General features: G+C 40.9%; 1 protein-coding gene across 1 annotated transcript; it reads right to left on the reverse strand.

Moving 5' to 3' along the window:
- Positions 1-91: 91 nt before the first annotated feature.
- Positions 92-310, reverse strand: LOC111721728 (ubiquitin-like protein 5). Its single transcript, XM_023509085.1, has one exon. The coding sequence runs from the start codon at positions 308-310 to the stop codon at positions 92-94; it is 219 nt and encodes a 72-aa protein (XP_023364853.1).
- Positions 311-13,318: the final 13,008 nt, after the last annotated feature.

A 13,318-nucleotide genomic window follows, 5' to 3' on the forward strand; every position in this document is an offset into this window, starting at 1 on the left:
TGGTGACTACTTTCTAATGTGAATTTTAAAAACAAGCATCCATACCAGTGTGGGAGGAAAGAATGGTAAAACAGGGGAAAGGAAGTCTGCTCTACTGGTAATAAAGCTCCAAGTTCATCCCATCATGGATTTCATAGTCCCCTAGAGACACATGGTCCTTAAAAATCGTGTACCACTTCATTAGGACAATCTTGTTCCAACGGGTGACAGTTTGGGCTGCAATCAGCTTCTTAAGGTCCCCAGTGGTATCATCGGTGGTGCATTTAAGTCGGGCCTTTCCAAGACAGTCGTTGCAAATAACCTTGATCATCCTGGCTGGAGCTCCAAACTCAAACTTCCAACCTGCAGACGCCACAACCTCCAGCCTTAAGTGCTCTGATGGTTGAGATTAAAAACCATGAGAGATTCTTTTGCAACCTCTATGCATTTGAAAACCACTGGAAGGTATGTCCAATCTCTACTTCAGCCTTTCAGAGCAGCACTTCATTTGCCTTTTTGACAAAGAAGGAATAGTTGCCCTTCAAGGCCTAGGGGGAACAGACCTGACCTGACCGGACCTAATCCCAAAGTTATACTATGAGCACTGGGGGCTGTTTGAGCCCTCAGGGATAAGATAACGACTGGACATACAGTTGTATCTAAACCCCACCACCTGCCTACCACCAAACATTCTGATTTGCCCACTCTTAGAGGTTGTTCAAAGGCTAGCTGACCACCATCAGGTCTAGTGTGACCAGCATTCCACAGGGCCCTGGAGAGGAGTGAAGGGTCACCAGAAACTGCAACCCTAGACAGCAGGCTTGAGTGCTGGGGCCCTTCTCACCCTGGCAGACTGTGGGGTTGAAGGCATGACTCAGGATGATGAGAGGGAAGCAAGTGCCACCTGTGAGACACCCCTTCTTCTTGCACCAGGCCTAGATCCACCTGGGGATAGCTCCCACCTGGAGGTTTGCTATTTAAGACATGTAGAAGAAGCATGTGTACTTGTGAGGACTTGTGTCTAGACCTAGGTTCATGTCAGGACAGCTACTACCCAGAGACTTGCTGGGCAAAATACGCAGAGTTGTACATCCTTTTCCCAACTCAAGTGTGCTACACCCTGGACAAGAAGGACAAGGCAAAAGTGTTTTCTTCTTCTTCTGCATAAATGGGTGTGTATACTCTTTGACACCTCAGCATTACCCTGTTGGGGCTGATGATAAAGGGGAATACTCCGAACATGTATGGAAAAATCATACTGCCCAGGAACACTGATCTGTTGAAGACACAGGAAACAGAAGGAATTTACTACACCCCACCCCTTGTCTCCCCAACCCACATACACTTTTCTAACCTATATAGCATTGATGGCAGACCTCTTTCAGAGTGCTGGCAACCTTGCAGTAAGCCCTGTAGGTGATAAAGTGGCAGGAGCCCAAATGCCCACAGGCACTGGGCAAGGCTCCTTTGTGGGTGCTTCTCCTAATTCTGAGATGAGGTGGCTGCTATCTGGGTTTCCTGTGCCCTATAGTCAGCCATTCTGGCCTTTTCTAGGCCTGATGACTGTCTCTGGATGTTCCAAAGCTCAAATTCAACTCAGGACACACTTTCCACATATGTCCTGGCAGTATGGGTCTGCTGGAGTTCCCTTCCTTAGTCCTGCCCAAGAGACTCTGACTTTCCTACAATTCCACTTCTCCACGGGAAAGTATGATATGGAATGGGTATTTCTGGAATGGCTAAAACTTTGCTGTAGATGAAAGTATTGTACCAGTAATGTTAAATTGCCCTTTGTTACTACCCCTCCTGGTTACCTTTTTCTCACCCATTTGCTACTGAGAAGAATTCCAACCCATATTAAGATGGCTAAAACCAAGTGACTTCCAGCCTTAAAGTCTGGCTCTGTAGCATGCAGAACCATTCTAGGTAGGGTGGTCTTGGTTTCCTCTTGGACTAAAGGAAATGATTCCCTATCAAATCACCCTAAGAGGCTCAGTGCATGTGGTTCAAGCGGCTATGGCCCCAGCCACATAAACCTGAGCTGGCAGGTTCGAATCCAGCCCGGCCCTCCAAACAACAATGACGGCTGCAACCAAAAAATAGCCGGGCATTGTGGCAGGCACCTGTAGTCCCAGCTACTTGGGATGCTGAGGCAAGAGAATCACTTGAGCCCAGGAGTTGGAAGTTGCTGTGAGCTGTGATGCCACAGCACTCTACTCAGGGGGGACAGCTTGAGGCTCTGTTTCAAAAAAAAAAATCACCCTAAGAATGGACCCAAACATATCCATTTGAGAGTATATTGTTAGCACTGGATCTGACTGAGAACACTGGAAATATCTTGAGTCTGGGCATAGAGTTGAAACCAAACTCACTAACTGGGAATATTCTGACTTGAGCAATCTCACTGAAATTTAGCTTGGCCTTGAAGTCTCAGGCAGCCAGACACAAAGGGTGGTGGCCCAAATGTACTGGGGGCCTGAGGAACTACCACTGTAAGAAAAAGGTGCCTGAGGATGGGGCTCTTTTAAAATGGCTATCCCCTGGTCTTCAAATAATGGTCCTATCTTTTAGGTCAGCCAAATGTAAGAACCTTGAAATAGCTAGCACATGAGAATTCTTTCTAAACCCCTGTACTAAGAAATTTACCGAAGTGTAGTATTCTGGCAGCTTACAGAAGTGTCCTTAAGATAACCCAGGCCCCCTTATACTACATACCAGGGAATGCTTACAGATGACGAAAAATTTACTGTTTTTTTCTCTAGCCAACACATACCTGATGATAGGCCCCTAAACTTCCTTTTATAGAGTACTTCTTAAAAGGAGCTTACAATTACAAATACGTATTATGTCTTGTAACTCAGAGGAATCTCTCTCTAGTAGCCAAAGACTGCTTCCTTTTTTCCCCAGTAAGACTAAATTTACTTTAATTTAAATTCACTTTAAGTTAATATAACTTAGTAAAAGTTTTGATTGTAAATATCTAACAACATAAAAAGTATAAAACAGATTTGTAAATTTCTGATATATTAAATCAAAGTATGTGACTACAGTATAGTACATCCTACAGAAAAGAGAGCTAGAAGGGGAAAAAGTAGACTCATTGAGATCTAGTAATAATAAATAAATACAGAAGTAGAGATTACCCACATGATAGACCAATCCTACAGCCAAAATACACAGAAAAAAACATTTCGAAATAACTCAGGAGACTGATGATGGTGTACTCTTAAAATTCACCTCAAAGGCTATGGAGAGCCATCTCGACTCACTGTGCAATCCGTGCATATGGTGGCTTGCAGCATGTAGGTTTTGTTTTTCAAAAGGAAGAAAAACAAAATGCTAAATTTAGATTAAGAGCTATAAAACCATAGGGTGCCTATAAAACAGCAACCCACTCCTTACTATTAGTATCTAGTTTTAAAGATCCAGTTGGAAAAATAGGCAGGGATCTAATCAAGATGGTGGCTTAGTAGCAGCTTCTGTGTAAATGGGTGCAGTGAGAGTGGGGAGAGAAGACTCTAGGCATCTCAGGCCAGTGGGTTTGCCCAGAGGCTGTCCTCTGGTGACCCAGGAAGTCAGTGAGAGACTTCTGAACCCCACAAGGAGGATGGAAGTGGTGGAAAACTGGCAAGTAGTGGGTGCCCATTTGTTCATCTGGAGGCAGCCTGCAGCTGTACCTATAGCAACAGCAAGACTGCAAGTGGGAAGAGCCTTGCCTGGGGGCTGTTTTGGTTTTTCTGGACTTGGACACTCCATTGAACTGCCTTGGGAGACCTTGGACCAGTGTGCGGATGACTTTGGGCACTGTCTGGGGCCCGGGACTGGGCTGCTGAGCTGGTAAGGAGCTAATGCTATTCAGCTGTGGGCTGCCCGCACAGCAATTGTGGGGGAACTGCCCCTGCGTGTTGCAGCGCGGGGATTGGCCAGGAGACCTTGGGCCAGTAATCTAATGACTGAGCTGCCCAAAGGTGGGGGCTGAGATGCTGGGGAAGTGTGGAGATCCAAGTGTTTGGCAGATTAACAGCCTTGGCCCTCAGGGGCATTGAGGGAAACTGGATTTGGCATACTGGATAAGAAGGCAGCCACGCCAGGAGAGATCCCACGGATAAGTGCTTTCCTCCCAAAGTTTCTGCTTGGCCAACATTCAAGGTATGGAGTGCCTTTTAAGTGGGCTGAGGAGACATTTGGGCTCCTAAGCCTGCAGAGTCTGTGAAATCAGCTGAGGCCTCCAGTCTCCATCTTGTACAGCTGTATCAACTTTGGGATTAACTTCTCATCCCTCAGATCACCTGTTGCCCAGACAATATTTATCAAGATACATATACTGTTTGGTCTTTTGGTTTGGGGGGTTTTGTTTTTTCATTTTTTTAAAATTTCAACATTTTTTTGACATTTTTCTTTTTTTCATTATTCTAGTTTAAATATAATCTTCCATTTTTGCCTTCTTTAATAATTAGAATTTCATTTTTGCCACTGTTTCTGCCCCTATTATTTGTTTTTTACCCCCAATTTTATCCTATTAGGGTTTTTTGCTTGTTTGTTATGGTTTGATTTATAGTATTTTTGTCTTTCCTCTCTACCTGGTGGAGGTGGGGTACTGTGTCTGAGCCGGCTGGCAAAGAGCTGTTGCCTTCAAGGGAATAACCCAATCTGGAACCCCCAGAGGTTGGGGGTCTTTAAGGGTGAGTCATAGTACCCTATATACACCTATATTACTCCTGTTTCTTTCTTTTGGTGCCTTTTCTTTTTGTCAATACTTCCTTTTACTCACCCCCTCTTCTCTCTCTCTCTCTTTTAAAAAATATTTTTTCCTTTTTGCTCCTCAATCTTCTCATCCTTCTGGTCTTGCACCAAAAGGACTCATTAAAACTTTAGAACAGTGGCATAGTAACTGAGAGCAAGAAGAAGTGAAAGGAAAATTAGGGTAAGGAAACAGATACAAGAAAGCACTCATGAAGAAAAATCAGCAGAAAAATCCTGGCAACATGAAATGCCAGTCCAGAGTAACCCCTTCTAGGGATCACAAGGTAGCTACAGCAGAGGATTCCTCCTATAAAGAAATGTTAGAAATGACAGAAGGGGAATTTAAAATACATATGATGAAAATAATGAAGGAAATTGCTGAGAAAGTGGATAATAACCAAAAGGAAATTCAAAAACAGAATCAAATAAGAGATGAACAATATGAAGAATACAGAAAGGATATAGGAGAGCTGAAGGAACTGAAGCAGTCAATTATGGAACTCAAAGATGCAACAGACAGTATTAACAACAGATTAGACCATGCTGAAGTAAAAATCTCAGAGGCAGAGGATAAAGCTCTTGAGATAACCCAGATTGTTAAAGTGGCTGAAAAGAAGAGAAAGAAAGCTGAACGTTCATTGATAGAATTGTGGGACTCTAGGAAGCATTTAAACATATGAGTTATAGGTATCCCAGAAGGGAAAGAAGAATGCCCCAGAGGAATGGAAGCCATTCTAGAGATTATAAATGAAAATTTCCCAAATATCACTCAAGATTCTGTCATACTCCTTTCAGAGGGATATTGGTCCCCTGGTCACCTCAACTGAAATAGACCTTCTCCAAAGCATATTGTGATGAATTTATCTAAAGTGAAGACAAAAGAAAAGATTTTGCAGGCTGCCAAGCCTAAGCGCCAACTGCCCTACAGGGGCAAACCTATTAGGGTGACTGCAGACTTCTCTAATGAAACTTTTCAAGCTAGAAGACAATGGTCACCTATCTTTAACCTACTTAAACAGAACAATTTCCAGCCCAGAATTCTATATCCTGCTAAGCTTTCAAATTGATGGAGAAATCAAATCTTTAGTTGATATGCAAACACTGAGGAAATTTGCCACAAGACCAGCTTTACAGGAAATATTTCAACCTGTCCTACACACTGACTATCACAATGGACCTCCTGCAAAGTAAACACCCAGAAATTTAAGGACAGAACCTAGTTTCCACAATGATGCAAAAGACAAAACTAAGCAATGGACTTTCACAAAATAAGATGAATAGAACACGACCACACTTGTCAATTATCTCAATAAATGCCAGTGGCTTGAATTCCCCACTGAAGAGGCACAGATTGGCTGACTGGATTAAAAAAACACAAGCCATCTATTTGCTGTCTGCAGGAAACACACCTCACATTGAAAGACAAATTAAAACTCAGAGTTAAGGGTTGGAAGACAATTTTTCAGGCAAATGGAAGAAGAAAAGAGGGGTTGCAATCTTATTTTCAGATACATGTGGATTTAAAGCAACTAAAGTTACAAAAGACAATGATGGTCACTTCATATTGGTCAAGGGAAAAATACAACAACAAGACATTTCAATTCTAAATATATACGCATCCAATTTAAAAGCTCCTAAATTCTTAAAACAGACCTTGCTTAGTCTGAGCACTATGACATCCTATAACACCATAATAATAGGGAACTTTAACACCCCTCTCTCAGAACTGGACAGATCCTCCAAACAGAAATTAAACAAAGATATCAGAGATTTAAATGAGACCCTAGAACAACTGCGCTTGATAGACATATATAGAACACTCCATCCAAAGATAAAGAATATACATTCTTCTCATCGTTTCATGGAACATTCTCCAAAATTGATCATATCCTAGGACAAAAAGCAAACCTCAACAGAATCAAAAGAATTGAAATTCTACCTTGCATCTTTTCAGACCACAAAGCACTAAAAGTGGAACTCAACTCCAGCAATAACACTCAACCTCACCCACAGGCATAGAAGTTAAACAACCTTATGCTGAATGATAGTTGGGTGCAAGAAGAAATTAAAAAGGAAATCATTAACTTCCTTGAGTATAACAACAATGATGACACAAGCTACCAAAACCTATGCAGTCCTGAGAGGAAAATTTATCGCTTTAGAAGACTACATTTGGGCTCAGCGCCTGTGGCTCAAGTGGCTAAGGCGCCAGCCATATACACCTAAGGTGGTGGGTTCAAATCCAGCCCGGGCCCACCAAACAACAATGATGGCTGCAACCAAAAAATAGCTGGGCATTGTGGTGGGCGTCTGTGGTCCCAGCTACTTGGGAGGCGGAGGCAGGAGACTCGCTTAAGCCCAGGAGTTGGAGGTTGTTGTGAGCTGTGATGCTACGGCACTCTACCCAGGAGGACAGCTTGAGGCTCTGTCTCAAAAAAAAAAGAAGCCTACATTTGAAAAACAGAAAGAGAGTACATCAACAAACTCATAAACCATCTGACAGAACTGGAAAAAACAAATCTGAGCCTAAACCCAGCAGAAGAAAAGAAATATCCAAAATTAAATCAGAGATCAATGAAACTGAAAACAAAAGACTCATTCAGAAAATTAATGAAATAAGAAGTTTATTTTTTTTAAAAAAATAAATAAAATAGATAAGCCTTTGGCCAGACTAATTAGAAAGTAAAAAAGTAAAATCTCTAGTAACCTCAGTCAGAAATGATAAAGGGGAAATAACAACTGATGTCACAGAGATACAAGAGATCATCTCTGAATACTACCAGAAACTTTATGCCCCGAAATTTGATAATGTGAAGGAAATGGATCAGTATTTGGAATCACACCCTCTCCCCAGACTTAGCCCAGATGAAATAGATCTCCTGAACAGACCAATTTCAAGCACTAAGATCAAAGAAACAGTAAGAAATTTCCTAACAAAAAAATGACCTGGCCCTGATGGCTTCACACCAGAATTCTATCAAACCTTCAAGGAAGAGTTTACTCCTATACTGCAGACATTATTCCAAAAGATTGAGGAGGAAGGAATCTTCCCCAACACCTTCTATGAAGCAAACACCACCCTGATACTAAAACCAGGAAAAGACTCAACTAAAAAGGAGAATTTCAGACCAATTTCGCTAATGAATATAGATGAAAAAATTCTCAATAAAATCTTAGCTAATAGATTACAGCTTATCATCAAAAAAGTCATACATCATGATCAAGTAGGTTTCATTCCAGGAATGCAAGGCTGTTTTAATATATGTAAGTCTACAAACGTTATTCACCATATCAACAGAAGTAAAACCAAAGACTACATGATCCTCTCAATGGATACAGAAAAGGCATTCGATAAAATCCAACATCCTTTTTCAATTAGAACACTGAGGAGTATAGGCATAGGTGGTACATTTCTTAAACTGATCAAAGCTATCTATGACTAACCCACAGCTAGTATTTTACTAAAGAGACTAAAACAGAAAGCTTTTCCTCCTAGAACTGGAACCAGACAAGGTTGTCCTCTGTCACCATTACTATTTAACATTGTGCTGGAAGTTTTAGTCAATACAATTAGACAAGACAAGAAAATAAAGGGCATCCAAATGAGAGCAGAGGAGGTTAAATTCTCCCTTTTTGCTGATGATATGATCTTATACCTGGAGAACCCCAAAGACTCAACCACAAGACTCTTGGAAGTCATCAAAAAAAACAGTAATGTCTTAGGATATAAAATCAATATTCACAAGTCAGTTGCTTTTGTATACACCAACAATAGCCAAGATGAGAGGTTAATTAAGGACACAATTCCCTTCACCATAGCCCGAAAGAAAATGAAATACTTAGGAATATACCTAACAAAAGAGGTGAAAGACCTCTATAAAGAAAATTATGAAACCCTAAGAAAGGAAATAGCAGAGGACAACAACAACTGGAAGAACATACCATGCTCATGGCTGGGAAGAATCAACATTGTTAAAACGTCTATACATCCCAGAGTAATTTACCGATTCAACACCATTCCTATAAAAATACCAACATCCTACTTTCAAGACTTGGAAATAATGATTCTGCATTTTGTATGGAACTAGAAAAAAACCTGTATAGCTAAGACAGTTCTTAGTAACAAAAACAAAGCTGGGGGTATCACTATACCAGATTTTAGGCTATACTACAAGACCATAGTGGTCAAGACAGCACGGTACTGGCACAAAAATAGAGACATAGATATTTGGAATTGAATAGAAAACCTGGAAATGAAAGCAACAACTTACAGCCACCTAATTTTCGATAAACCAAACAAGAACATCCACTGGGGGAAAGACTCCCTATTCAATAAATGGTGTTAGGAGAACTGGATATCCACATGTAAAAGACTGAAATTGGACCCACACCTTTCTCCACTCACAAAAATTGATTCAAGATGGACAAAGGATTTAAATTTAAGGCACGAAACGATAAAAATTCTCAAAGAAAGAACAGGAAAAACACTGCAAGATATTGACCTGGGGAAAGACTTTATGAGGAAGACTGCCATGGCAATAGCAACAATACCAGTAATAAGCAAATGGGATTTAATGAAACTGAAAAGTTTCTGTACAGCCAAGGAGAAAACCACCAAAGAAAATAGAAAACCTACTCAATGTGAAAGGATATTTGCATATTTTGAATCAGACAAAAGTCTAATAACCAGGATCTATGAAGAACTTCAATTAATCTATAAGAAAAAAATCAACAACCCCATACATCAATGGTGAAGAGACATGAATAGAATCTTCCCTAAAGCCGATAGACGAATGGCTATTAAGTATATGAAAAAACGCTCATCATCCCTAATTATCAGAGAAATGTAAATTAAAACCACCCTGAGATATCACCTAACCCCAGTGAGAATGGCCTATATCACAAAATCTCAAAACTGCAGATGCTGGCGTACATGTGGAGAAAAAGAAATGCTTTTATACTGCTGGTGAGATGGCAAACTAATACAATCTTTTTGGAAGGAAGTATGGAGAATTACCTTAAAGAACTTAACCTAGACCTTCCATTTGATCCTGCAATCCCATTACTGGACATCAATCCAGAAGGAAAAAAACCCTTTTATTATAAAGATACTTGTACTAGGCTGTTTATTGCAGCCCAATTTACAATCGCTAAAATGTGGAAACAGCCTAAATGTCCTTCAACTCAGCAATGGATTGGTAAGCAGTGGTATATGTATACCATGGAATATTATTCATCCATCAAAAATAATGGGGATTTTACAGCATTTGTACTAACCTGGATGGAGGTTGAACACATTATTCTTAGTGAAGCATCACAGGAATGGAGAAGTAAGAATCCTATGTATTCAACTTTGATATGAAGATAATTAATGACAATTAATGACAAGGTGGGGTATGGGGGAAGGGGAGACCAGAGGAGTGAGGGGTGTGGGCAAGGAAAAAAAAGAAAGAAATTAGTGACTAATTCTCATATAAATTGTATTTAATTTGGACCAAAGTACATTACTTAAACATTAATTTTTAATTCAACATGTTAATATGTTGTTTATCATATTACATCCTCATTTATAAGTGAAATATGTTTGTAATTTTCCCTTTATAATAATATATTTTCTCCGATTTTAATATCAGGTATATCCAGATTAAGTAGAATGATTTTGAAGTATTTCTTTTTCTATTGTCTATAAGATTTGGCATGATCTGTTTTTTTGAAATTTTCTTTTACTTTTATTTATAAATATTAGTTGTCTATTTTTTTGAGACTTTGGAAAAAACAAAATAAGAAGAAGTTAACTGATCAAAGTATTCTATAAGAGACATACTTCTGAAAATGTGAATGTAACTTTCTTTGCATTATTACTATTACTATTGCTTAATATTTCGTTGCACAAATCGTCTGATTTCTTTTCTGAATGTCATTTATCTTCATTCGTTCTTTATGAGGATTTTATTCTCAGTCCTTATGTTAAATATTGTTATTGTCATTAAATTTAGCCTTTTTAATTCTGTGAAGGCAAAAGTGGAAACCTAATATACACATGTATAAGAAAAAAAATTTTAAGTTCCTAAAGAAACTCTTTTAGATGTGATAAATCAGAAACATCCAATTCAACAGGGTCTTTCCAAGCATCTCCAGACTATTATAATACCACCATTCAGGTACTGTTAACTTCGCAGACTCCCACATAAGCCCTGCTAAGCAACTGCTCTAGAAAGGAATAAACCATGGCAGTGCTCAATATACAGTCTAAACATATCACCAGTTTCCTATTTAGACCTCTCTGCCATAATACGAGGTACATAGTAGGTGCTCAAAAAAGATACATGTAAAAAGAATAATGAATGACATAGTACATGGTTTCAAAGGTGTTTAATATTTGGTCAAACAATAATTTCTTTTTTTTTTTTTTTAGACAGAGCCTCAAGCTATCCCCCTGGGTAGAGTGCTATGGCATCATAGCTCACAGCAACCTCCAACTCCTGGGCTCAAGCGAGTCTCCTGCCTCAGCCTCCCAAGTAGCTGGGACTACAGGCACCCACCACAACGCCCGGTCATTTTTTTGGTTGCAGCCATCATTGTTGTTTGGCGGCCCGGGCTGGGGATTTGAACCCTCCAATAGGTGTATGTGGCTGGCGCCTTAGCCGCTTGAGCCACAGGCGCCGAGCTGGTCAAATAATTTCTTAATTGTAAGTCATAAAGTGAAGTATAAAAAAAAAGAAAAGAAAAATAAGCAGGCAAATGAACAGGAAGTTAGGTGGCGCCTGTGGCTCAGTGGGTAAGGCACCCACCCCAAGTACCGAGATTGGTGGGTTGGAGCCCAACCCTGGCTGAACAGCAACAAAAATAGTCGGGAATTCTGGTGGGCACCTGTAGTCCCAGCTACTCAGGAGCCTGAGGCAAGAGAATCACTTAAGCCCAGGAGTTGGAGGTTGCTGTGAGCAGTGACATCTCAACCAAGGGCAATAAAGTAAGACCGGATCTCTTAAAAAACAACTTTAGGAACTTGTCCTGCTATGATGTTAAATGCATTTGTGGAAAAATGTAGCTGTATTTATTTTCAGTAAGAAATAAATTAACAGAAAGTAATTGTTGTTTATGTACGGGTAAACTCAGGGGAGCCTAGCCCCTTTGAGTAGGGTATCCTTGCAGTTTAATAACCACTTAATTGAAACCTATTCAGCAGGTAGATCCTCCTCTCTACATGTGGGTGGGGAGACCCCCAGTTGTGCAGAAAGAATCGACAGGTGGGCACACCAACTGTTCCCACCCACTGCTGCTGCTGCACTCTGCCTACAAAAAAATGTTGACAGTCCTATGAATGGAGAAGGCCAGAGGGGATAAACGTTGAGATTCTACCTGCACTTACTTGCCAAAGCACAAAATTTAGCCAGTGGAAAATAATCAGCAATAGCCAGGCTGATTCACATGCCGCCGCTTTGGCTGGCTGGTACCTCTCTACACGTGTCAGGCACCAGAACCCTCAGGCTGCAGGCACCATTGCATGAGGTTGTATGCCAGGAATTGACTGTCCACACGCTGTAGGGTGGATAGTCAATCGCCAGCTAGGTACCAGAAAGGCCTCCCAAGATCAACTCCATGACCCCGTAATCTCTCCATCAAAGAAATGAAAGGCAAAAAAAAAAAAAAAAAAAAAAGCAAAAGGAAAAGAAAGGTATAGAAGATCTACCAGCTGAAGCCCCTGCACCAACAGAAAAGGCTAGACCACTTCCAATGCGGGTGCTGGGAGTTGGGGGTGCACCTGACGAGAATGGGATTCCCAGGTAGCACAGGGTCCCATTTCCCACTATCAACACTGTCTCCTATGCCCTGGATGGGATGTGGACTGAAGGGAAGGGGAAGTGCTGGGCATCTGTGTTGGTGGTGTTACCCAGCCTGGGGAGGCACAAGAAAGGAAATAAAAACATCACACACATCCTATTTCACCCAATAGGAGAAAGAAAACTTCAGAAGCCCTAGAAAATTTAGGGACCTGTCTTCCTGTGTTGTTAAATACATGTGTGGAAATGCAGCAGCATTTCTTCTCGCTAGGAACTTCATTAAAGGAATGAAATTGTTCCTGTTGGTTTCTTTCTTTACTTTTTTCTTTTTGAGACAGTGTCATTCTATCACCCTGCGTACAGGGCCATGGTGTCACAGCTCACAGCAACCTCATACTCTTCCAAACTCAAGCAATGGTCTTGTCTCAATCTCCCGGGTAGCTAGGACTACAGAATCCCACCGCTATGCCAGATTAGTTTTTCTATTCTTAGTAGACAAGGTCTCACTTTACTTCATCTCCAGACTCCGAAAGGAGCTCAGACAATCAACCTGTCTCCATCTTCCTGAGTGAAGGAACTACTGGCCTGAGGTACCCTGCTGGGCCGAAAATTGTTCTTTAGGCATAAACTCCCGGAAACCCTGGTCCTCTGACTAAGTTGTCCTTGCTCTGTAATAATGACATGATCTAAACCTACTGAGCAGGGATATTCTCCTCCCTCCAGGTAGGTTATGCGCATATACCGGGCAAACAAGCACTCCCTCTATCCCCTCAGTCCATAGCCCTCTCCCCACAGAAAAATCCTGCCAGGGGTAC

The sequence above is a fragment of the Otolemur garnettii genome, unplaced genomic scaffold, assembly GCF_000181295.1.
Source record: "Otolemur garnettii isolate 467f Iridium unplaced genomic scaffold, OtoGar3 scaffold00344, whole genome shotgun sequence".
In the NCBI taxonomy this organism is placed as follows: domain Eukaryota; kingdom Metazoa; phylum Chordata; class Mammalia; order Primates; family Galagidae; genus Otolemur; species Otolemur garnettii.